Source organism: Panthera onca, chromosome C1, assembly GCF_046562875.1.
Source record: "Panthera onca isolate mPanOnc1 chromosome C1, mPanOnc1 haplotype 2, whole genome shotgun sequence".
NCBI lineage: Eukaryota > Metazoa > Chordata > Mammalia > Carnivora > Felidae > Panthera > Panthera onca.
In genome coordinates this window covers 214990681-215014377 of record NC_138346.1, presented here as the reverse complement: position 1 = coordinate 215014377, position 23697 = coordinate 214990681, and the positions used below count along the sequence as shown (strand labels likewise).

General features: G+C 56.0%; 1 protein-coding gene across 12 annotated transcripts in view; it reads left to right on the top strand.

Annotated features, from left to right (window-relative positions):
* Positions 1-1934: 1934 nt before the first annotated feature.
* H6PD (hexose-6-phosphate dehydrogenase/glucose 1-dehydrogenase) overlaps positions 1935-23697 on the top strand; it is a 32149-nt gene continuing 10386 nt past the window's right edge. The window contains exons 1-4 of one of the 12 annotated variants that reach the window (XM_060622893.3): positions 1935-2024; positions 3813-3962; positions 12642-13278; positions 14357-14474. In XM_060622893.3, coding sequence (XP_060478876.3) covers positions 12661-13278; positions 14357-14474 — 736 coding nt within the window. In that variant the 5' untranslated portion in view covers positions 1935-2024; positions 3813-3962; positions 12642-12660. The other 11 variants (XM_060622883.3, XM_060622885.3, XM_060622884.3 and 8 more) reach the window with 11 other exon arrangements.

Genomic DNA, 23697 nt, shown 5'->3' with positions numbered 1-23697 from the left:
CCATCTGGGAAGGAACTTGTATCTAGAATATATAAAGAATTCTACCAACTCCATAATAAAAAGATAACCCAGTTGAAAAATGGGCAAAGAACCTGACTAGGCATTTTTGCAAAGAAGATAAACACGTGGCCAATAAGCCCATGAAAAGAGACTCAATGACAAAAACCATCAAGAACACATAAATCAACACCACAGTTAGATCCCAACTCACGCCCACGAGGATGGTTAGAATGAAAAAGTCAGATGATAACAAATGCTGGCAAGGAGGTGGAGGAATAGGAACTCTCCTACATTATTGGTGGGAATGTAGACAGACCGGTGTAGCCACCGTCGAAAACATTCTGGCAGTTTCTCAAGAAGTTAATTGTCGAGTTACCATACGACTGGCCGATTCCACTCCTAGGTATGTATCCAAGAGAAATAAAACCAGGTCCACGGAAAATCACGGATACATATGTTCATAGCAGCGTTATTCATAATGCTCCCCAAGTGGAAATCCCCATCACACAGATGTCCATGAGCTGATGAACGGATTAACAAAATGTTGCATTCCCATGCAATCAAATATTATTTAGCAATAAAAAGAAGGAAGTATCAATACATACCACAACATGGATGAAACTTGAAAACATTATGTTGCTATACATTATGTGTGTGTGTGTGTGTGTGTGTGTGTGTGTGTATCATAGACAGACACAAGAGGCCACCCATTATATGATTCCACATATATGAAGTGTCCAGAATTGGCAAATCACAGAGACAGAAAGTAGATTGGTGGCCACCTAGGGTTGAGATGGTGGGGGAGAAATGGAGAGTGAGGGGTAACAGGTACATGGTTTCTTGTTGGGGTGATAAAAATGTTCTAAATTGATCTTGGTGATGGCTGCCCCACTCTGTGGCTGCTAAACACCGATGAATTGTACGCTTTATTTTTTTAACGTAAGTTTATTTATTTTAAGAGAGAGAGAGAGAGCACAAGCCAGGGAGGAGCAGAGAGGGAGCGAGAGAGAGAGAGAATCCCAAGCAGGCTCCACACTGTCAGCGCAGAGCCTGATGGGGGGCTCTATCCCACAAACCGTGAGATTGTAACCTGAGCCAAAACCAAGGGTCAGATGCTTAACTGACCGAACCACCCAGGTGCCCCTGAATTGTACGCTTTAGATGAGGAAACTATATAGGATGTGAATTATATTTTAGTAAAGGTATTTGTAAAAAGTCATGTGGTAAAGATCCTGGACAATCAAGAGGGTTTAGGAGTCTGGAAAGTTCTAGTTGGCGGTAGGCAGAATAATGACTCCCTGAAGATGTCCAGGCCCTAATGTCTGGAACCTGTGCTCATGTCACCTTACACGGCAAAAGAGACTTTGCAGATGTGCCTGAGGATACGGACTCTGAGATGGGAGATGATCCTGGGTCATCCAAGTGTGCCCAATCTAATATATGGGTTCTAAAAAGTAGAGGCCCTTTCCCAGAAGGGTCAGAAACATGAACCCCAAAACGGAGGCGAGATCAAAGCGCTCAACCCTCTGTGGCTGGCTTTGAAGACTGAGGAAAGGGACCATATGCCAGGGAATGTGGTAGCTTCTGGAAGCTGCGAATGGCCCTCAGCAGACAGCCAGCCAGCCAGGGAACGGGGATCTCAGTCCTAAACCACAAGGAACTGACTTCCGGAGGCACCCAAATGAGCCAGAAAAGGGCTGCCCTGGAAAGGAACGTAGCCCTGCAACCCTGTGGTTTTAGCCCAGGGAGACCCACGCGGGACCTCTGACCCATAGGACTGTAAGATAATACGTTTGCATTGCTTACGTCACTAAATGGTGTTGTCACCGCAGCAATAGAAAAACAAACATTGTTTGCAGCCACTTCATGCGGACGTCACAAAGCCCGTCTTTAGGGGAGAAAAAGCGCTGAGCTTTCTCATGTCTGGGGGTGAAAAACTCGACTTGTGGCTGCAAATCCACAACACCTGTTCTCCCCCTCCCCTCCCGGTGCAAAGAGCAGAGTGAACGAGCAGAGCTGACTTGGTGAGTCGTTCTGAAAATAGAACCCACCACGTGATTTTCTTTCTAACTCCACAGACCTCTCTCGTGAGTCATTCATCTTGCTGGGTCTCACTTTCCATGTCTGTGAAGTGAAGCGGGCTGAGTTAACCCTGACTCCTGCCCACCCCACAGTTTAGGAAGATGAAAAAAAAAAAAAAAAAAGAGCTTGGCGAAGAGAGCCCCACGGTGCTCTTTGACAAGTCAGAAGCCACAGACACCGTCTGGGCCGCAAGATGCCGGTGGTGGTGGGGGGGGGGCATTGCTCTTCTCTTCCGGCTTCCTTCGGAGGGTTCTGGGCACACCTGGTCCCCGGTGATGTCGCCTGGAGCGTCTCGTAGCTGCTGGCAGCACAGAAATGAGCAACGCTTCGGGTTGGCAAACGAGCAGAAGCCAATCACAGGCCCTAATGGACAAGGCTGTAGATTTGTGGGTTTGGCGGGGGCAATACGCTTACACCTCGATGACACCAAAGTGTTTTCCTGATGGAAAGAAGGCAAAGCGATGGTCCAGGTCAGACTAGGAGGTATGGAGTTGGGACGAGCAGCTGTCGATGGGGAGGACCGTTGTAACAGCCTTGGCTCATTTCATCCTAGGTGCAGACCCCGCCCCCCTGACACCTAAGGGGACACGCGAATATTCTTAATGGGCTGCTTACGGTTGACTTGCCTGTGGGAAATTTTTTAAAGATGCCCTCAAGGTACCTGCAGATCACCCTTATGATGGCTGTACAGGGACCCAGGAAAGGTCCCCTTGGCTCATCTCAGTCTTTGGGCACCTGCCATCTTCCATAATGCCTCCCTCAGCCCCGGTTCGCACAGTTGTGGGAGGGCACGGTGCACCTAGGGTTGCAGAACATGGGAAGGGCTCTTGGCCAAGAGTCCTGGCCTCTCCCAGACTGTTTTGCCTGGCCCCTCCCCTAGACCCTCCTGCCCACATCCAGCTGTGGAGGCAGCCCAGTGGGTACCTGGCTCCTCGATGCCCCCACCCAGGTCCCACCCAGCATACCGCCCGAATTCTTTGTGGGGCCTGCAGTGAGCTGTCAGCTCACTGCAGGCCCCCAGATGGCCCCTGGCCTTGATGACAGTGGGGCCCAGCCCCTTCCAGCTTCCCAGCCTTCCTGGAACCCTCTTGCCCAATATCCTGTGTGGTAATCAGGCCTGTTGGCCCCACACAGTTTTGCTGGCCACTGCCAAGTTCCTTCTGCTCGCTCTCAATGCTCTACCTCTCGCGGAACCTTCATGAAAGAAAAAGCTGCTACAAGCTTTCTTCTCTGCAGTCAGAATCCCCTCTCCTCGGTGCTCTGCACTCTTTAGCAGACGTGACCATGCATTCTCCTGTCCCTGCAGTGGGAGGAAGGTGGGTCTGGGGAAGGGGTGGAGCTAAGGTGCTCTGGGAGTAGGGATGGGGGGGTCTACATCCAGGAGGTGGTCCTGGGTAGCCCTGCCTTAATTAGCCCGAGGTCACTCAGGACCTTCACTCTCAGGAAGGAGCAGCTGCCTCTCTAATGGCTGGGGTGCCACTAGGGGCCCTGACAGCCTGTAGGGCTGGGAGAAAGTAGGTACGAGGTTGCTGCAGGCTGAGGGTCAGATACTGCATGACACTGGTGAGGACGGGGGTAGAGGGCTCACATGCCATCGACTGGGTGCTGACAGAAGCAGCTGACCGTGTTATCTCACGTATCCACCTCACCACCACCCTAGAGAAAAGGCCATGCTCTCATCGTCCCATTGTACAGACGAAGTAACTGAGTCTCCGGTTTGTGTCTTCAAGGTCACACGGGTGTAAGCAGAGATTTGAAACTGAACGTGGAGGCCCGGCAATAGCGTGCTCTCTGATCCCTATATCACGACTTCTGGGCTCTGAAAGTGAGACGGACCAAGCTGCTCATTGTACAGACGTAGAAGAGCGAGGCCCGAGGAGGCAAGTAACCTGTTCCAGGTCCGGCAGCTTCTGCCAGATGCTGGGGAGGACCCGGCCACCCGGCTCCCAGGCTTCCTCCGCGACACCGCCACTTCCTTCCGCTATTCGGGTGTCTCAGAGGGCAGCCCCTAAAGATGCACCGCAGAACCGCAGAACCCGGTGCGGAGGGTCGGCCGGCCGCTTGCCCGCCCACTTCACTCTGAAGTCCCGCCCTCTCTACGCTAACCAAGAAATCATCCGGGCGGCTCCGCCTCCCCCCACCCCTCGGTCGACCCCGAGCCAGGGGGCGTGGTCTCTCCTGCGCCTCCGCCCCTCGCCCGGGGCCTGACCGTGCGCGCGCGCGCGCGCCCCTGAGCCGGCCCGACTGCGCGGGCGCGCGCGCCGAGGCCGCGGTGGTCTGGGGCCCAGGCCCGCGGGGGCCCCCGCGCTCCCAGGCCGGACGCGGCTCGGGTGGGGCAGGGAGGGGGCGGCTGGGCCGGCCGACTTGGCCCCCCGGCTACGCTCGGCGAAACCGGAGCGCGCGGCGGCCGCGCGGCCGCGTGACGCGCACCTGTCGGGGCGGGCCGCGCCGCGCCTGCGGAAGAGGATGCGCGGGGCCCCGGCCTGGCCCGAGCCCGGCCCGCAGCGCCGCGCGCCCCGCGCCGCCGCCGACGTTTCCCGGAGAAGCGGCCGGCTCTGACGGGCGAGATGAAGTAAGCTGCCTCCCCCGCTTGGTCTGCGGCTCCTTCGGCCGCGGGCGTTGTTGACAGTCGGCCGGCGGCGGCGCGCTCGCGCCGGGCCGCGCCGGAGGTCGGCCCGGCCGCCTCGGGCTTTCGGCCGGGCGGCGTCTCCGCGGCCACCGCGCGCCCGCCCGCCCGCCCGCCCGCCGCTGGGACTCCGGCGGGGGCCCAGCGCCGGCCCGAGTTGCCTCCCAGCCCCGCTTCCTCCAAATAAATTGTCCACTTCCTCCTCCGCAGAGCCCTTGGCGGCGGGGGCCGGCCAGCCCCCGTTGGCGGCTAGTTTGGAGGGGCCCACGGCGTCCCCTTCTCTAGGCTTTTCTGGAAGTCAGCCCGGTGAGAGGAGGAACCCCGTGCTTTCTTTCCCGAGATCAGCTTGATCTCTGGCATTCGCCCTCCGGTTTCCATCAGCGTTTGCGGCACACCCCATCCAACGAAGAGTTTTCCAGAAGTAAACCTGTCCGCCTCTTTGAGAATCAGGTCACTTCAGCCTGAATGTCTGGTTGGAAATGAGAACTTCTGGAAAGGTCATAAACCTAAATTCTTTGCCCACCCGACCGCCTGTCCTCCCAACGGGGCGCATGGCTCGTTGAAAAGGTAGCGAATTAGGGGGAATTGGTGTAGAATGGGCAGATTTTCAGTGATTTTCCACATTCTCTGCCCTGATCGAAGGCGGATAGACGTTTTGAGTTTATGAGGCTCATCTTTTGGTTAGTTTTAGGAACCCTCGAGATAACAATGCTCCCTGCTTGGCATGAAGAGAGCTCATTTCTCAGACAGTAACTTTTCTTTGAGGTACGCGACTGCCCAACAAGTAACCCCTCTAGGCAGACATTCAAGTTATGTTTATACAAAGACTGGAGTTTACTAAGTTACTCTTGGGTCCGACAGTTTTAGGCCACCTAAACCTAGAGGTTTCCCTTTGGTCATCAGTGGCCTAGCCACTCCTGACTTTATTGATGGAATTTGAACAAGGTGAGGTGTCTTTGCATGATGCCGCATTTCCCGGTCGATTCTGCCGGACAGACCCTAACCCACGGGCAGAGCAGGAAGTCTCGTTTTGCTTTTTGCTGCCCAGGAAGTCTGGTTTTTGCTTTTTGAGAGCCTGGTGGCTCTTTGGGAGAGCTCTTACCACCATTGCCCTCTAAAATATTTTCACATCCGTGATCTGGGTTTTTTTTTTTTTTTTTTTTTTTTGCCCAGTGTTAAAATGAGGCGGATGATCCCCATTTTACAGCTGGGGTTCACGCCCCTATTCTTTGGGCTAGATTATAAATCCCTTAAGGGCTGGGCTGGGGACTTTTAAGCATTCTCTTTCTAGCATTCTCTTTCTTTGATGCCCCCCCCCCACCCCCAGTATGACTGGAAGGTCATGAAAACTGTTGATGAGCCGTTTCTTGGTATGTCTTTTTTCTGTTGTGGGATGGTTAATTCATTTTGCAGGAGTTCCAAGAAACTAGCAAGAAAAGTACCTTTACTCACGATGCTGTTGGTTTCATAATGATAGAAACAAACATTTCTGGGCTGCTTACCGTCGGCTAGCTCGTGCCAAGTGCTTTATGGGGATTGCCTCATCTTGTGCTTCTTATTGACTTGTTTGCCTTCCCCGTGGTTGAGACACGAGAGAGATAGACTGTTGGCACCACCGTTGTTCGCGTCTCCTAGAGGGGCAGGATCCGTGTCCACACCAATGCAGTGTTTTAAATCCCACTGCTTGGGGTCGTAGTCACATGTTTTACTGGCACGTGGGACCTAAGTGCTGAAGCCAGACCGCCCGTATTTATAGCTGATCACCTCTGAGCTGCCTGCCTTTCAGTAAGTTCTTTCCGCCCCCCTCCCCGTGCACCTCGGCTTCCCCTGTGCTCATTCTACAAATGGGCATAGTAATGGTACCTAGCTCCTGGGTTGTGGCAAGAATTTAAAAGCTTCGATGCATGTGAAGCTCTAGGATTCGGCATATAGTTAGATGCTCTGTAAACGTTTCTTTTATCATTACTGGTGTTGTTGCTGGGCCCGCGTACTGGGCCATAGCGCTTGAAGTCACCAGTAGAGATTTCTTCCTTCGTGCCATCATTCTGATGCAGATAGCTCGCACACAGGCGACAGTGGTCTCCTACAGAATGGGATTTATTTGTCCATTCAGCACATATTTATAGTGCACCTTCTGTGTGCCAGGCCCTGTTTTGGATACTGAAGGTAATCAGCGAACAAAGCACAAAGCCCCCTGCCCCCACTGGCACTTGCATTTTACGGGGAGGGGTGGCAGGCAATAAAACAAATACGCTTTTCACAGACGGCGTGTTAGAGAATGATACGTACTGCAGAGAGAACTAGAGCAGGGGCTGAGGTGGAGGTGGGAGGTTTGCAGTTTGCCAGAGTCGGCTGAGAAAGGCTCACCGAGGTGACATTTCAGCAAAGAATTCAAGTTAGCGAGGGAGTGAAGCACGTGGACATCTGCAGGGGAAAGTAGGTCAGGCAGAGCCAACGGTAAGTACAAAGGCCCTGAGGCAGGACGATGGGTGGCTGGAGCCTAGAGAGGGGCATAGTGGCAGAAGAGATCAAAGAGGTCATGGGTGGGAGGCCATAAAAAGGGCACCGAGTGCCATGTTCAGGAAAAGGCAGAAGAAACCGGAAGCCAATTAGGTGGTTCCTATAGGAACCCAGACGGGGGTGATGGTGGCTGGGACCAGAGTGGAGTGGCGGCAGGCGGGGAGTAGTTGTACTCTGGGTTAATTTTGGTGATAGGAACTGTAGGATCTGCCGAGAGATTGGATGACCCCCAAAGTTTCTGGCCTAAGTGCCCGGAAGGATAGAGTTACCATTTCTGGAGGCTGGAGAAGTGGAGCAGGTCAGGGGATAAGTCCCTTCAGTTTTGGACATAGTACGTCTTCTAGACACCCAGTGAATGGTGTCAGAGTAGCAGTTGATTGTATGAGCCTGGAGTTGAGGGGCAGAAAACCCAGACTGGAGAGGCAGATTTGGTGTCCTGTGTTGGTAAATGTGTAACAATTCTGCAGGGGTGGGGCTTGGTGAAGGGGGGCCCGATTTACAGCATTTGCCGGTATCTGTGGTGAAATATCCCTTCCCGGGCCGTTTCAAGCACCCCATCGTAGAATATCTTCACCTTACAGACATAGTAGATGGAAACAATGTCAAGAACCCAGGTTGATAGTAAAATACAGTAAAATAGGAAATGGTAAACTGAAAGTATTTATTACCTTTGAATATAATTTTTTGGGTTATAAATTGGTACAATTTGGTTTTAAATTTTTTTTGAGAGAGAGCAAAAATGCAAGTGGGGGAGGGGCAAAGAGAGAGGGGGAGCAGAGGATCCCAAGGGGGCTCTGTGCTGACAGCAGAGAGCCCAGCGCGGGGCTTGAACTCATGAACCATGAGATCTGGCCTGAGCCGAAGTCGGACGCTTAACCGACTGAGCCACCCAGGCACCCCGATTTGGTCTTTAATTTAATGGCTGTGTTTAACAACTGGCTTGAAAAATTCCTAAAAATTCAGCAGGTGAATCTTGCGTGCAGGTACAGGGCGGCTCTAGCACACCTTTGGGTCATAGGGACCCAAGACCCCTGAGAAGGTGATAGGAATAAGGATTTTCTGAGATCTGGGGAGGAAACTGGCCCCAGAGCCCGATCTTGCAACTCTTGTCCCTGACCCTTCCCAAGGGGCCCGGGAAGGGAGGAGTCGAGGCCGCAGAGTGGCTGAAGGGTTTGACTGGTTTGGGTGTGTCTTGTGCAGATGGGCCGGGACCGGGAGAGTTCGGGGAAAACACTGGAGTTAGTGACTGGAGAGGGCGCTGGGCCCCTCCCCTCGCACTCTGGTTAAAAATGATCTTTAGTTTGAACTCTTGTTTTACTCCCACACATTCTTTCAAAAATTCCAAACTCCTGGGCTATGATTTGAAGAAGACAGGCCCCTCCTTCCCGCTTGGCAAACAGAAGGTGGAGGTCAAAGGTGTCGATGTGGCATCGGGAGAGGGGACAAGGCCGCCGCAGCCACTGACCTTTACCTCTCCGCTCCTTGCCCCTGCCCCGTGTCTGCTGGGAATAGCAGACCAGTGCCACTCCCCCTGTGGTTTACCAGCAGCCACCCTGCCACCGGAGCGGGTCAGGCATAGCTGCGGGGCTGCGCCCCACACCCGCCTCTTTCGCTTGGGCAGAAACAAAGACCGGAAGCAGATTCTGATCCAGACCCCCAGGCCCGCCAAGTCGGTGTTCACAGCTTTGGGAGCGTTGGCGGAGCTGTTCTTCCAAAGGTGAACTGCCCAGGATGCCGGGCGGGAACCCCTCAGACCGGACTCGGGGGGCAGGACTGCGGACATGGGCCCAGCAGTCCTGACACCCAGACGAGCCTGTCTGGAGAAGGTCCTCTGCGCCTCCCTAGACGAGGCCCCGCGGCACCGCACGCGGTGGGGTAGTGTGTGTCTGGCAAGTATCTGAGTGTCGTAAATGACACTGCATCCTTCACAAGCTTTGGTTACAGCTTCAAGAGTCTCGTCTTAGCTTCGGAAGGGCACGTGGTCATCAGCTCTTTGCTTCCCGTTTCAGCGCCCCTCTCCCCTCCCCCGAGGCAGGCACCCGGCTGCCCTACAGGAAGGCAGAGCTGGGGCCTCTCCCTGATGAGAGAGGGGTTCTCTCCTTTCCTTGGAAAACCCGGGATTGGGGGGCAGCAGTCAAGTAGCGATCCTTCCGCTAAGTCTCTTCATCTCGTAGGTGGGGCAGGGGGGCCTGGCCAGGACAGACGCCTCGGTGAGAGGTCATCGAGGTGGCGTGGTGATTCACGGCAGGAGCTGGAGAAGAACCACCACTCAGCCCAACACGCAGTCCCGCAGGCTGCCCTTCCTGCGCCGGAGCTCTGCAAATGAAACTTACTGTGAATGAAAGATACAAACGGTTCATGGCAGTATTAGCGGTTGGACTGTCACGTCCAGGCTTTTTGGCTCCCTTCAGGTGTGTGATTTTAGGAGGTGCCTGTAGGCCCATTCCTCTTGGAGCAGGCAGAGAGGCAGGGGGAAGTGCTTCAGAAAACCCCGCAAAAGCAGAGCCGTGCCGCGCGAGGGTGGTTTAGACCGTCGGTGGGTGTGTTGGAGCCTGGGTGTGTTGGAGCCGTCTGGTTTCCCTGTTGCCTCACCCCTGCTCCAGAGCTGGGGCCCTGTTCTTGACTTTGTTGGGCTTCGGGGAGCCTGTTTATTTCCCTGTCGGGGCAGCGAGGAGGATGACCGTACCGGTCACTGTCTCCCTCCCCTCGGGGCCGGGAGTAAGGACCTGTCTGGGGAATGTGCCGTCAATGCCCGAGTTGGTTCCTCGGGGCTGCCTGCGGGGCTGAGCTCTGTAGCCGCTGAGCTGCGCGGTTCTGTTGGGCAGCGGTGGCATTATGCGCCCCCCAGGAGCCAGGAAGCGCCTGGCACTGAGCTAGGTTAGTTAATGTCCGCATAGGGCTTTGTCACCTGCATCATCTCGGCTAATCGTCACAAGCCCCTCATTTAGTTCAGTGTTGTTAGCCCTGTTTTATAGTTAGGAAAAGTGGACCCAAACTGACTAGGAGAGTTCATTAGATCACACAGCCAGGAGGTGGTCTTGAGCCCTGGTCCTCTGACCCAAATGCCACATTCTTCCACTTGACTGAGGAAGCCGTTCAGCACAGTGACTGGAGGCTCGGCCTTGGGGACACGACAGTTCTGCAGTCTTCTGGGCTTGGGGGAGAGGGACTGGTCCTTGGGGCTCCCTCGCCTGCCCATCCAGGCTCTCTGAGGTTCCTGACTCCTCCTCTTGTCCCCGGCACTTGTCAGTCCAAGCCCTGGCTCCGGGGGTGGGATCAGGAGCTCTGAAATGCAGCTCGCCAGCTGGAGGCTCCTCCTTCTCCAGGCTGTTCTCCAGGCTTCAGATTTCTCACCGCCTCTCTCCCGCACTGACCTTGCAGCTCTGTCTTCCCTCCAGACGGGCGATTGCCAGCCGAGAAGGAAATGCGTGAAGGGCCAAGGACAGGGATTGGGAAGCGGGAGAGGAAAGGCTGGTCCTGTGGCCCATCTGGTTCGGGAGTGAGTGCACAGGTTAAGGGAGAGTGCAAGGGGAAGGCTGGAGGCCTCGCAGCTGGTCTCTTTACCCTCCACATCAAGCTGAATAGTGGAAATGTCTGGTGTCCTGTAGATTCTGACGCACATCCTGTCGTTGGAGCCTCATCTTGGTTTGGCCGCTAACTGCAACGTCAAAAGAGACGAGGAGGAGGCAAAGGGAAAAGGGGGGGCTAGGGAGTGGGCTGTCAGAGGGTGGCCAGGTCCCTCTCAAGATGGGGGTTGGTACAGGGATGCAGGAAGGTAAGGGGGCCGGGTATCGCCTCACACCTCCGTGTCCCTACCGTACAGCCAGACTCGAACCTCACGGTTGAGGGTGTTGTTCACCCTTCATCCAGGAACACCTGCTGTCAGTCATCTCGGTTCCCTGTTCAGTGCTCCAGCACCCCGGGCTGGGCCCCTTCGAGTTCTCAGAGCCGAGTAGCTGGCCACGCCTACTTTCCCCCCTCACTTCTCCCTTTCCCCCAAAGCCCTGGCCTCCGTTGGAAATCGGAGAACGGGAGAGCCGCGGAGTAAGAATTGCACACAGTAAGCCCTCCAACCTTGGTCAGAACAGAAGGCAAGTGAAAGCAGATCCTCTGGCGCATTCATGGCGGGTCCGAGGCCTCTTGCCTTTCGTACGTGTCAGCGGCTTTAAATTAGCCTGAAGAGCAGCCAAGGCACGAGGGAGGATGCAGCACGCACTTGCTGTGTGTCAGCTCGGGGGCCAGAGAGCCTGGTGCCTGTTGGGCTCCCTCCTTCCTCCCCTTCCTTCACCGTCTGAGCCTCAGCTTTTCTCTCTGCAAGAGGGAAACTATCACGGCACCCACTCCATTGGCTGTTTTGCCTGCACTCAGTGGGATCTTACGCACGGAAGCGCTCCGTTCAGGGCCGCTGCTGTCATTAACATACCCTAGTGCCGACTACCACTTACGTAGCGCTCGGGGGTGGTGGGCAGTGTCCTAAGCATCTGATAAATATTAACTCATTTTCTCTTTTTTTTTTTTAAATGTTTTTTTATTTATTTTTGAGACAGAGACAGAGCATGAGTGGGGGAGGGGCAGAGAGAGAGGGAGACACAGAATCTGAATCAGGCTCCAGGCTCTGAGCTGTCAGCACGGAGCCCGACGCGGGGCTCGAACTCATGGAGTGTGAGATCGTGACCTGAGCTGAAGTCGGATGCTTAACCGACTGAGCCACCCAGGCGCCCCTCATTTTCTCCTTCTAATAACCCTGTGGTATAGGTCGCTGTCACCCCTATTTCAGATGGGGAACCCGAGGTTAGGAGAGATTAAGTAATTGTCCAAGGTCAAACAGGGAGGAGTTGAGCTAGGATTCCACCTCGTTTGGTTCCAGAGTCTGTGTTGTTATTCACCGTGCCGTAGGAGATATTAGTAATCGTTCTGGGCCCGGAGCCCAGCAGACACGAGGGAAGCCAAGCGAGGAGTGACGGGGGTGATCCTGTCTTCTTGCAGTTCCAGCCGTCACCCGAGGGCCGTCTACCATTCCCGAGCTCGTGGGCCTGGTGGCCTGTGCTCATGGATGAGGTTGGCGTCGATCTTCCAGTGGGCAGCTCCAAATCCTGCGGTGGCCCCGGGGGCCTCCCCGGAGCTTCCTGCGGCACCGCGGTCCGTCTGTAGCAACTGGCCTACCCCCTCCCCGCGTACGGTCCCTGTTTACGGGGCAGGCTCCCTACGCACCAGCTTCCTGGCACAGAAGCCAAGTTGCTGAGGAGGGAGCAGCGGGGAAGCCGTGGGATGATAGCATTTTTCTGAGAAACGTGGTTGATTCCTGCCAGGCAGGAAACGTTTGAGAGCCTGGAAGTGTGTTTACCTCCATGTCCCAGCCACCTGAACCATGTCTGATCTTTCCTTGTTCCTTGTCTGCCTCACCTATGCCCAGGCACCCTGGCTGTTGGAAGATGCTCACAGTGGCGATGTGCGTGGCCCTCCTGGGGTGCCTGCAGGCCCAGGAGCTCCGGGGACACGTCTCCGTCATCCTGCTGGGAGCAACCGGGGACCTGGCCAGGAAATACTTATGGCGGGGGCTGTTCCAGCTGTACCTGGATGAGGCGGGGAAGGACTACAGTTTCAGCTTCCATGGGGCTGCCCTGACGTCCACCAAGCAGGGCCAAGCGTTCATAGCCAAGGTCCTGGAGTCCCTCTCCTGCCCGGAGGACGTGGCACCCGACCGCTGCTCCGAACTCAAGGGCCAGTTCCAGTGGCTGAGTGCGTACCGCCACCTGGCGACGCGTGAGGACTATATGGCCCTGAGCAAGGACATCGAGGCACAGGTCCAACGCGGGGGCCTCCGGGAGGCCGGCAGGATCTTCTACTTCTCGGTGCCACCCTTTGCCTATGCGGACATTGCCCGCAACATTAACAGCAGCTGCCGCCCGGGCCCGGGCGCCTGGCTGCGGGTTGTCCTCGAGAAGCCCTTCGGCCATGACCACCTCTCAGCCCAGCAGCTGGCCACGGAACTCGGGGGCTTTTTCCGAGAGGAGGAGATGTACCGGGTGGACCATTACCTGGGCAAGCAGGTGAGCTGCAGCCAGGAGTTGGCGTGAGCCGGGCGCGGGGAGACCCCACCTGCGGAGCCACTCTGCTGATGTGGGATCAGGCCTGAGCCGTCGTGAAATCCGAGCTGCCATGGTCAACCTGAGGGCCGGCAGGCGGCGACAGGCTGGAGGAGAAGCAGGGCGGCAAGGGGCAGGACTGTGTGGCCCTGGTCCGCCTGTCCAGCCGCGTTCTGGATCAAGCAGCAGTCGCTGCCCTGCATCATCTACACGGGTGGCCCCGGGACTCTGGTGTCGGCCTGGCTTCCAGGGGGTCCCGGTGGGGAGATTAGAATTAACTTATTCCACATCCGACTGCCTTTTTTCAGTATCCGTGTCTTCCTGAGTTCTGTTTTGAGCCAAAGGCTGGTAACAAGGTCTCGCGCTGCGTAGGGACCCTAAGTCCATGTTCCTCAGCCAGGTTCTGTGGCGGAGCGCGGGGTGGCCTCCTGGGTGATGCAGGCTGGCCGGCCACTTCGCTCTGGGCAGGCCCTTGGAGTGCCTCTGGAACATCTCTCCCTAGAAACCCCAGCAGAGAGCACAGAGCACGGCGCCCTCTGGTGCTGACCAGGCTGGGTGAGCCCAGGGCCACGTGGGTGGGCACCTCATAGTTTTCCAGGACGGAGGCATTGCTTTCTGTCCAGCCCTGTTTGGAGCGGCAGCATCCCCAAAGAGTGGTCCTCAGAGGTGAGGACCTGGTGAGGTTTGCACCTGTTCCTGGGAAAATGAGAAAAGAATACTGAATGCATTCAATCTAAAGCTTTTCTTGCTCCATTTTTAGTGGTAAAAAGATCTCTTTCTTTTATTAAAAGTCGATGGTCATAGAAGATAAATAATCTGCAGTACTTTTTTCCTCGCAAAATAAAAAGCAGGTAACGCTGCGGAGGTCACTTACAAGTTTTTGGAGTGCGCGTAGAGCTGTGAGGTCCCAAAGCCCAGGGACTGTTGCATCCCGGGAGCGTCTCCTCCGAGCAGGGGGTAGAGAAGCGTGGGCCCTTTCTCGGAGTCAGGATTCCTTCTTCACCCTGAGAACCAGCGCCCAACTGGCCTCCTTCCCCGGCAGGCCGTGGCTCAGATCCTGCCTTTCCGAGACCAGAACCGCAAGGCCTTGGACGGCCTCTGGAGCCGGCACCACGTGGAGCGGGTGGAGATCATCATGAAGGAGACTGTGGATGCCGAGGGTGAGTGAATGGCCCCCGCGCTCCGCGGCTCCCCGGCCTCCGCCGGCCCTGTGCCTGGTGAGATGCGAGGGCCGGGGGATCTGCCCAGCCTCTGCGCCCCGGCTGGTGCTTCTCGGAGGGAAGTTTCCGCCGGTGTGTGGTGTTCCTGCGGGGCCTGCTGTGGCCCAGCTCTGGCCTGTGCTAACCCCCAGGGCAGAGCCCGCCCGGGCCTCGCTGCCCTTAGGGAACGCAGGCTGGGTGAGTAAACTTGGCTTTACGTGGCCAAGACCTTACGTGGGTGTGGTGGGGCCCATCAGAGCTGCCCCAGGGCTGGTACCGGTGGCGCCCTCTGCCCAGATGCTTCTCCTCACCTCCTCCTCGCCTCCCGTCCCTCCTGTTCCTTCCCAGCTCGGCCATCACTTTCTCAGGGGGCCTTCTTGACGAGCTCCATGCCCCTCACGCCCTCGGAGCACCACGTGCCTCCTTGGTCCGCCCTCCAGTCTTTTCTGTGTCCTGTCTGGGTCCAGTGTGCCTCTCCCACCGGACCGAGGGGGTCAGGTGCCTCCTTTCAGGCTCCTGGCGTGCACGTCACAAGCGCTGAACGAATAATGAATGAGCAGCGTTGACCGGGGAGCCTCCGGCCTGTCTCTGCTGGGTGACCTCAGCACATCACTCCCCTCAGCTGCGAGATGAGCGGGCCATATAGGAGACCGCTGCTGAGGCTCCGCAGAGTGCTGGCGTTCTGTGACTCCCTCCACTTTTTTGAGCCTTGACTGTATTATGGTCAGAGCATCGGTTCTCAGCCAAGACCATAAAAGCTAATTCTTCTTGTGTCCGTCCCCCCAGTGGCCATCTGAGGTGGGTCCTATTATTAGCTTCCACTTACGGATGCGGTTTGGTGATGTGCCCAAGGTCACGCGGCAGGAAGCGGTGGGGCCGGGTCCTTGGGGTGAGAGGTCTGGCTTTGGCACCCAGGCTCCGTAGCACTGCGTCTAGCTCATCCCGCTGGCTGCTGTCTGCGGGGCCGAGGCCACTGTCCTCTGCCCACGGTGTGCCCCTGGGCAGAGAGGAGGGCAGACCCCTCGGGCCTGGCTGGGGGTCCAGGAGGTCTGTCTCCTGTTTGCCTGTTTCTCTTTTCCTTTCTCCTTCCCTTGGTTACTCTCTCCAGCTTCCCTCCTTTCCTCTTCAAACATGTATCTGGTGCTGGAGGCTCCGTGTGAGGGCCATGGCCATACGGAGGGCAATGAGGCACAGCCTCTGCCCCCCCGACACCTCTCGCTGGGGGGAGGGGGTCTATTAGGACCGACTCCGAAATGACTGATGCAGGCCGACAGTGCCGTGGGAGGCAGGCAGGAGCGGGGGTGCCGGGCTGGGGCAGTCGGGCAGGGCCCCGTGAAGCCAGCCTCTGAGGGCATTGCCGTCCTCGAGCGGAGCTGGGCTTCTCCATTCCGGAGCCCCTGTCAGGACACTGACCCTCTCCCCGCCGCATTGAGCCTTCGTGGGCCTCGGGAACCCGCCCCAGCGTTTCCGTTATTTCCCGTTCTGTCCTCAGCAGGGGCTCAGGCTGTGGGTTACCTCCTTGTGCCGCTGTGTGTCCGCCGTGCTCGTGGGGGTGCGGGCTGGGCCCGGCTCTTGCTTCACCGGCAGAGAGCTGAACTTCAGATCTGGTGCGGAGGGCGTGGGATGGTGACAGGGTGCCGCCGTCACCTTCTGCAGCCCAGCACCAGCCTCTGCCCAGACTTGGCTCAGCCACCGGCAGGGCCGGGACACCGGGACGCCTCCCCCGCTTCTGGCGGCCCCTTCCTGTGCCCACCCTGCGCTGGGGAGGAGCGGTGATGGCTGGGGTTACCAGCTGGCACCATCGCCCCGTATCCCTTCCAACCTTCCACCGTATTTCCCTTTCGATACCTGATGTCACTTGCAGGTCTCTTTGCGGGATCCCTAGGGAGCCAGGGGCTGAGCAAACCAGAGGCCTGCTTACCCAGCAAAGATACTTTCGGGTTTTGGAGAAAGGAAAAGAGAAGGCAAGGCACAAAGGCAGACAGAGGCCCGGGCAGGACTGTTTGCCAAAGCACGGCCGGAGGCAGGGAGAATCTAGGTTCGGACAGTACCAGACAGCTGCGGCCCAGGAGGGTGGGCACGGTGGCCCTGCCGTCAAGGCTGCCGCGTGGGACCAAGGCCCAGGCCCAGCAGCCTCAGGACGTGGGTTCGGAGGGGAAGGGGGTGCTGCTGCCACGCCCCGGAGCACAAGGCTTTTGCCCTCAGCTGGGCCCTGTGCTTTCAGCCCAGAGGCGCAGAGACACAGGGCAGGGCAGGCAACTGGGGCGGGGGGGTGGGGGGGTGGGGGGGTGGGGGGGGGTGGGGGGGGCGGGATTCTATACCCGCCCCCCCCCAGGGGCTCTAACCCATAAGGGTGTGGCCTGCCCCGTCCTCGTCAGAGATGCCATCCTGGGGGTTGGATCTCCCTGGTCGGCCTGTCCGCCCCCCAGTCGCCCGTCGCACTAGTTCAGGCTGGAGAGAGAGGACAGGAGACGTGGGCCCCGAGGCTGTGCCCCCGTGGCCAGTGAGTCCCGTGGCCGGCACATCTGGGCCTTGGCCGTGCCTTCAGCAGTCGGGATGGGAAGCAGGCAGGGGGAGGGGCTGGCCTCCTGCTGGGGGTCACTGTGCCTTGCTGTGGGTCCTTGTGGGTGGCCGGCCAGCTGCTACGGTGGGACTGAGGGCGGCCTGGGAGCTTCCAAGGTGGGATTCAGAGCGCAGCGGTCGGCGTCAGGCTTCAGAAGGCCAGAGTGCAGGGGCGGTCTCCCCTCGCGGGGGGCAGGTGCCGCTTCAGCTGTGCGGCGTGGGGAGCCTCCGGGGTGGCCCAGCTCCGGGACCCTCAGGGATGGCAGGCTACACTGCCATTCGAGTGCCGCAAAGGGAGGGGGCTGCACGCCGGGCCTGGGCGCTGGAAAGGGACTTCTGAGTGGCAAGGTCGTTTGGATGTCCCGTCCCCGCCCCTCCCCCGCCGCTGGGCCCCAGTCCAGTCATCCGAGTGGTTGAGGCTGGCTTCCCCAGCTCCCTCTCTCCTTGGCCCTTGAGTGGCTCTCTCCTTCCCTGCCGCAGCCTCTGGCCCAGAGGAGTCTGCTGCAGTGTGAAGGCTGCCGCACAGGCAGGAGGGAGAGAGTGAAAAGGGGAGGAGGAGAGGAAAAGCACTTCCTTCCCTGGCCCCAGGGCCCCCTCCCCCATCACACCCAAGGTGCCCTGCCCCCTCAGAGCCACAGAAAGCCTGGGGGGCCGGATCTCCTGAAGCAGCACCATGGGCTATACAAGGAGTGACCTTGGCTGTGTGGAGATGACCCCTGCTGGCCCTCATGGTGGCCGCCGGGAGGCTCTGCTGAAGGGAGGGCTGCGTCATTGATGGCCCGAGGGACAGCTGTCCAGGCTGGTCTGCCCTTTATTCTGGGGGCGCCGGGATGGGATCCAAGTTCTATGGCACCTCAGAACCCAAGCTTCTCACCCCTGTGCCTGTGGCTCAGTCCGTGCGGGCCCTCGGCAGTTGGCCTTATTGCCAGGATGTGCTCACGGCATCTCCGCGCCCCTCTGCTGCCCTGCTTTCCCCTCTTGGTGGAAGGCTTTCTTTTCTTTTCTTTTCTTTTCTTTTATGTATGTATGCATAGATGTATGTGTGTATGTATTTATTTATTTTAAGATTATTTATTTTGAGAGAGAAAGCAAGCAGGGGAGGGGCAGAGAGAGAGGGAGAATCCCAAGCAGGCTCTGCTCTGTCAGCTCAGAGCCCAACGTGGGGCTCGATCCCACGAACCGTGAGATCAGGACCTGGGCCGAAATCAAGAGTCAGACGCTGAACTGATGGAGCCACCCAGACGGGCAGAAAGAGGGACACTTCTCGAGGATGCTGTAACTGCCCCTGCCGGGGAGGGTTCCAACCCCCTGTTCCCACACCGGGGAAGGAGCACAGGGCACGCTGACCTCTGAGGGCTGGAGTGGCCATTCAGTGCCCCTCACGCAGGGACCGAGGCAGCCTGGGTCCTCCCAGGTGCGCACCAGCTGTCCTGCCCTCCGGCCCTGGGCCCCCCTTTCTGCAGGGCCATCTGCAAGGTGAGCTCAGGGCGGCTGCCTGGCCTCCTGACCGGGGAGAGCGCCGGCAGACCTGCTCTCTCCTTGGCCCTCCCTCCTCTTTATTTTTAGTTATCCCCGAAGGTACGGGTGGGGATCACGGCTAGCTTTCAGTTTTGTGGTTCTTAAATCTGTGTTTTCCCGGGAAAATCTGGATCTCCCGCAGCGTGGAGGCGGTGGGGAGGGGGATTGCGGTCCCCGTTCTGAAGGGTGCGATCCTCAGCACATCTCTGAATGATGATGACGATCTCTGTTGCCTCTCTCTTGGGGTTGTTTGGAGGCTTAAATGAAATCACATACATGGAAATGCTTTACCAGTGGAAATGCTGCTCTCCTTGCAAGTTGTCAAGGAGAGGAGGCTGCCTCTCTCTCTGGGGCTCCCTGGGACTCACATGTGACTCGTGCCGGGTTACACGAACACCCGTAGTTGGTCTATAATACTCCTTTACGTCCAGCCTTCGCCTGGTTCATCTCTCTCTCACATATGGATGTGAACATGTATTTCAGCTTCCACCTGTCAACAATCTGTAGAGTGTATACCTTGTAGTAACTATTTCTGTGAAATTTCTGTTTCTGTCACAGAATATGGATTGCTGTGTTCTTAGGCATTTCACTTTTTGCTATTTTATTTATTTATTTTTAATTTTAATTTTTTTAACATTTCTTTATTTTTGACACACACACACACACACACACACACACACACACACAGTGCAAGCAGGGGAGGGGCAGAGAGAGAGGGAGACCCAGAATCCGAAGCAGGCTCCAGGCTCCGAGCTGTCAGCACAGAGCCCGACGCGGGGCTCGAACCCACGAACTGTGAGATCATGACCTGAGCTGAAGTCAGACGTTCAACCGACTGAGCCACCCAGGCGCCCCCTTTTTGCTATTTTAAATAGTACTTTGCAGGCTTTAAAAATTAAGATATAATTCATATATTATAAAATTTACCCTTTTAAAGTATACAATTCAGTAGCTTTTAATTTATTCACAAAATTGTTTGACCGCCGTCATCCTAGAACACTTATGAGCCTTTAAAAAAATATTTTTTCCTTTGAGTGTACTTCTGAAGTGGAATTACTAGCCAAATGGTGGAAATTACGTTACAGCTCATTACATCTCATGAGACCGTTTTCCAGAACGTATGCAACAGTGGTGTTCGTACCTCGTGTTCCTACAGCTTTGCCTGCGTTGGTGCCAATGTCCCTCCCGTCCTCGCCGGTGTGGTGGGTCTGTGGGAGCTTTTTTCAGGCACATGGGACACAGCTTGTCTTGCCTGCCGTGGGATGCTGCCCCACGAGGGTCTGAGGGGTAGCCCGGCTGAGGGGCAAAGCGGTGGGTCTCCCGTGCTTGTGACCTTGTGATCCTGGGTAGCGCTGGCCTTGAGCCGTTTGGAAGCCAGGTTTGTGGTCTTGCTCCTAGCTGTCCAACCCGGTTGAGCTTTTTTCTGTCCTTATTCAGACACCAGTGGGTTTTTCACCCTCAACTTTTGATCTAGGAGAGGATACCAGGAGTGAATAGAGATCGTTTTCGGGAAGAATCAGTCCACAGTAACTGGTGGAAAACCGGAGTGGTTGGCATCCGCAGGAGAGCTGGTGCCCCGGCTGGACCCCTGTCCTGCGGTCGGCTGTGTGGTCTCTCCCGGAAAGGCGGTTCTGAAAAGGCAGAGCTTAACCGGGAGGGGCTGCAAGTCTCCGGGCTGTGCTAAACACGGCCGCCCCTGAAGCTTGAAATTAAGGAATAAAGGAAGCTCTCTTTTACACAGCGGGTAGTAAACCTGTGAAGTGCATTCTCCCCGGCCTTGAGAGAGGATAAAAATAGGAAGAGGGCTACTTAGGGATTTGCTAAACTAATGAATGGTAAACAGATAACAGGGCCCTTGAAGGACTCTGCTGGGTTCCCTCCATCAAAAATTCATCTGTTCTCCAAGCTTTAACTATCCTCTTTATACTCTTAAATCTGTAATCCATTGATTGCAGGGCACACATTTTTTTTTGAATATTTGAACATCTCTGAAGTTGCATTTGCCGTTGATGGCGCACCATAGCTGATGTGGTTGGCAGCCCGTCTCTTTCTCAGCGGTAGTAAAACCGTGATGCTCTTGCCATCGTCGGCATTTTGGACTTGATGAAATCCAATATGTCTCTGGCACTCATTGCCTACCCAAGCCCTAGTCTTAAACCTCTAGCTGTCTTCTTGATATTTGCACCAAATGTCACCACTTGCAGACTCAGCAGATTCAGAACTCGAACCGCCATTGAACTTTTCTCATGAAACACTACTCGCGTTGTCTAACTTCTTTATCTCCAAATGGTGACTGTTCTCTGCATTGCCGGCTGCTGGTCCTTCTTTTGCAGCTCCTATAATAATAAAAATACTAGCCGGTATCTCCCGGCACTTCCCGTGTGCTGGGCTCCGTTCCAAGCCTCGTAGATGTGTTAACTCATTAATGCTCGCAGCAGCCCTGCAAGGGAGGGACGGGACTTTCCCTCTTTTATGTGTGAGACAGAGCGGCTCTTGTGGGGCTGCAGGGCTGAAAGATGGGAGAACAGGTGTTCGAACCCGTACCTCCTGGCTCCACGGACCACACTCCAGAGCCAGTCACCGTGAAGCATGTACTCATCCCCCGAATAACGTCTTTGTCTTTCCCGTTACGTCATTTGCCCTAGCCCTGCTTCCTTCCCTTAACTGCCCCGAACGCTGCCTTGTCGGACCAGTCCCCTTCCCTGAAAGTTTGTCTTGCAGGTAGACCGGAGACGGCCTGATTGTCCCACAGCACCTCTGTTACGGTTCTCCTTCCTGCTTTCACACTTATTTGAAAGAGTCGTGTTTGACATACAATTCACATATCAGACAATGCACCCATTTCAAGTATCCAGGGCAGTGGATTTGTCAATTCGAGAGCATTTTCCACCCCCAAAGAACCCCTGTGCCCCTTATCCTCATCCACATGCCCCTACCCCACGCAGTCACGAATCTGCTTTCTGTGTCTACGGAGCTGCCTCTTCCGGACATTTCCTGTAAATGGAACCACGCAACAGGTGGCCTTTCGTGTTTAGCTTCTTTCTCCGAGTGACGTGTTTTCAAGGTGCAGCCATGTTGCGGTGTGTACCGAGACCTCATTTCTTTTTTACCGTGAATGATAACATTTTACGTATCCATCGGTTGATGGACGTCTGGGTGGCTTCCTCTTCTCGGCGATTGTAATAGTGCTGCCGTGAACGTCCGTGTACAAGTGTTTGTGTGGGCGTGTGTTTTCATTGCTCTTGGGTGCACACGTAGGAGCGACATTGGTGGAGCCTACGGTGATTCTGCTCAACTGGTTGTGGTCAGGAACTTTTAATATAGCTCCTCAGACCTCTCAGTCTAGCGTCCAAGGCCCTCTCTGTCTGCTCGCGCTCGATTTCTGCTGTTCCGAGTCACAGACTGGCTGCTTCTGCCAGGCCGGGCTTACGTCGTCGTATGAACCGTGTGTTGGGGCCTCCGTGGCCCGGCCCCGGCAGGCATTGGGTCCCTGACCTTTGACCTAGAGCCATCCTTCCAGAGCCCAGCTCAGGTTGCTTCCTCCACTCCACTCCTGACATCCGCTGGTGCTCATGCCATTCAGCAACCCCCTCCCGAGTGGCACGTTCACTTGTATGGTTGTTAAAAACTGGGAGTGGTAGGAAGTTAAAAAGGAGGCGTTTGCGTGGTAAGAATTGCGGGCTCTGGAGCTAACTGCCCAAGTCTGATCGCATTTTTACCTCTTTGTCAGCTCTGTGGCCTTGGACAAGTCACCTAACTTCTCTGAACCTTCGTTTCCTTGTATTTTTAAAATTAAAATGTGTATTTTTAAAAAATATGTATTTATTTTTGGGAGAGCGCAAGTGGGGGAAGGGCAGAGAGAGAGGGGGACACAGGATTCGAAGCGGGCTCTGCGCTGACCGCAGAGCGCCCCGTGTGGGGCTCGAACTCACGAGCTGCGAGGTCACGACCTGAGCCCGAAGTCGGACGCTCAACTGACTGAGCCACCCATGTGTCCCTTAAAACTTGTATTTTAAAAGTAAGACCTGCTTATATATCAGTATTGTGAGGAGTAAAGGGACTGATGAACACTGTTATTGTATAGTTATTATCTGTTCTTGATGTCCTTCTTCTCAGCCGTATCGTAAGAACTTTGAAGACCAGAGCCCTGTGGGGCTGGAGGAGCTCAGGCACCGTTTCAGCGGGCGGGCACTTTGGGCATTTCGGTTGGCACAGCTGGGCTGGATTCTCCCACTCTTTCAGGGCTTAGCGTGGCCAGGGTTGCACCCTCAAGTTCTGGCCGAGAGCAAGAGTCAGACTCCTGCCCCTGAGGACAGAGGTGCCTTCTGGCCAGCAGGTTCCTGGGTCCATTTCTTGCCCCGCGACACGGTGTTCCGTCGGGCGTGGCACATTGGGCTGAATTCAGGGCACGTTCCGCCAGTCATGGCCTGGCCCTCCTCGCCGCCCAGCTGGCAGGAGCGCGCACCACGAGCCTGCTTGGGGCAGGTGGCTCAGGACTGGTGCCGAGGACCCCAGGTGGCCCCTGTGAGGGAGCGTGCGGGGCCAGCCAGGTCTGAATTAGGGGCCACTTCTTTTTGCTTGTTTGAATTAAATATTAACTAGATCAAAAAGAATTCATACTAAATATATGTAGGACGTGTAAGAACTACGATATAACACATCGAGTGTACCCACCAAGCCGTTCTTTCAAAAGTTTATTTATTTATTTATTTTTGAAAGAGAGGGAGAGTGAGCAGGGGAGGGGCAGAGAGAGAGGGAGACACAGGATCTGGAGCAAGCTCCGGGTTCCGAGCTGTCAGCACAGAGCCTAACATGGGGCTCGAACCCACAAACCGTGAGATCGTGACCTGAGCTGAAGTCGGACGCTCAACCGACTGAGCCACCTAGGCGCCCCCCAACCAAACCATTTAAAAAAATTTTTTAAGTTTATTTACTAAGAGAGAGAGAGCACAAGTGGGGGGTGGGGCAGAGAGAGAGGGAGAGAGAATCCCAAGCAGGCTGATATGGGGCTTAAACTCACAAACCCTGAGATCATGACCTGAGCTGAAGTTGGCCGCTTAGCCGACTGAGCCACCCAGGCGCCCTGTTTTTAAAAAGAGCTTTA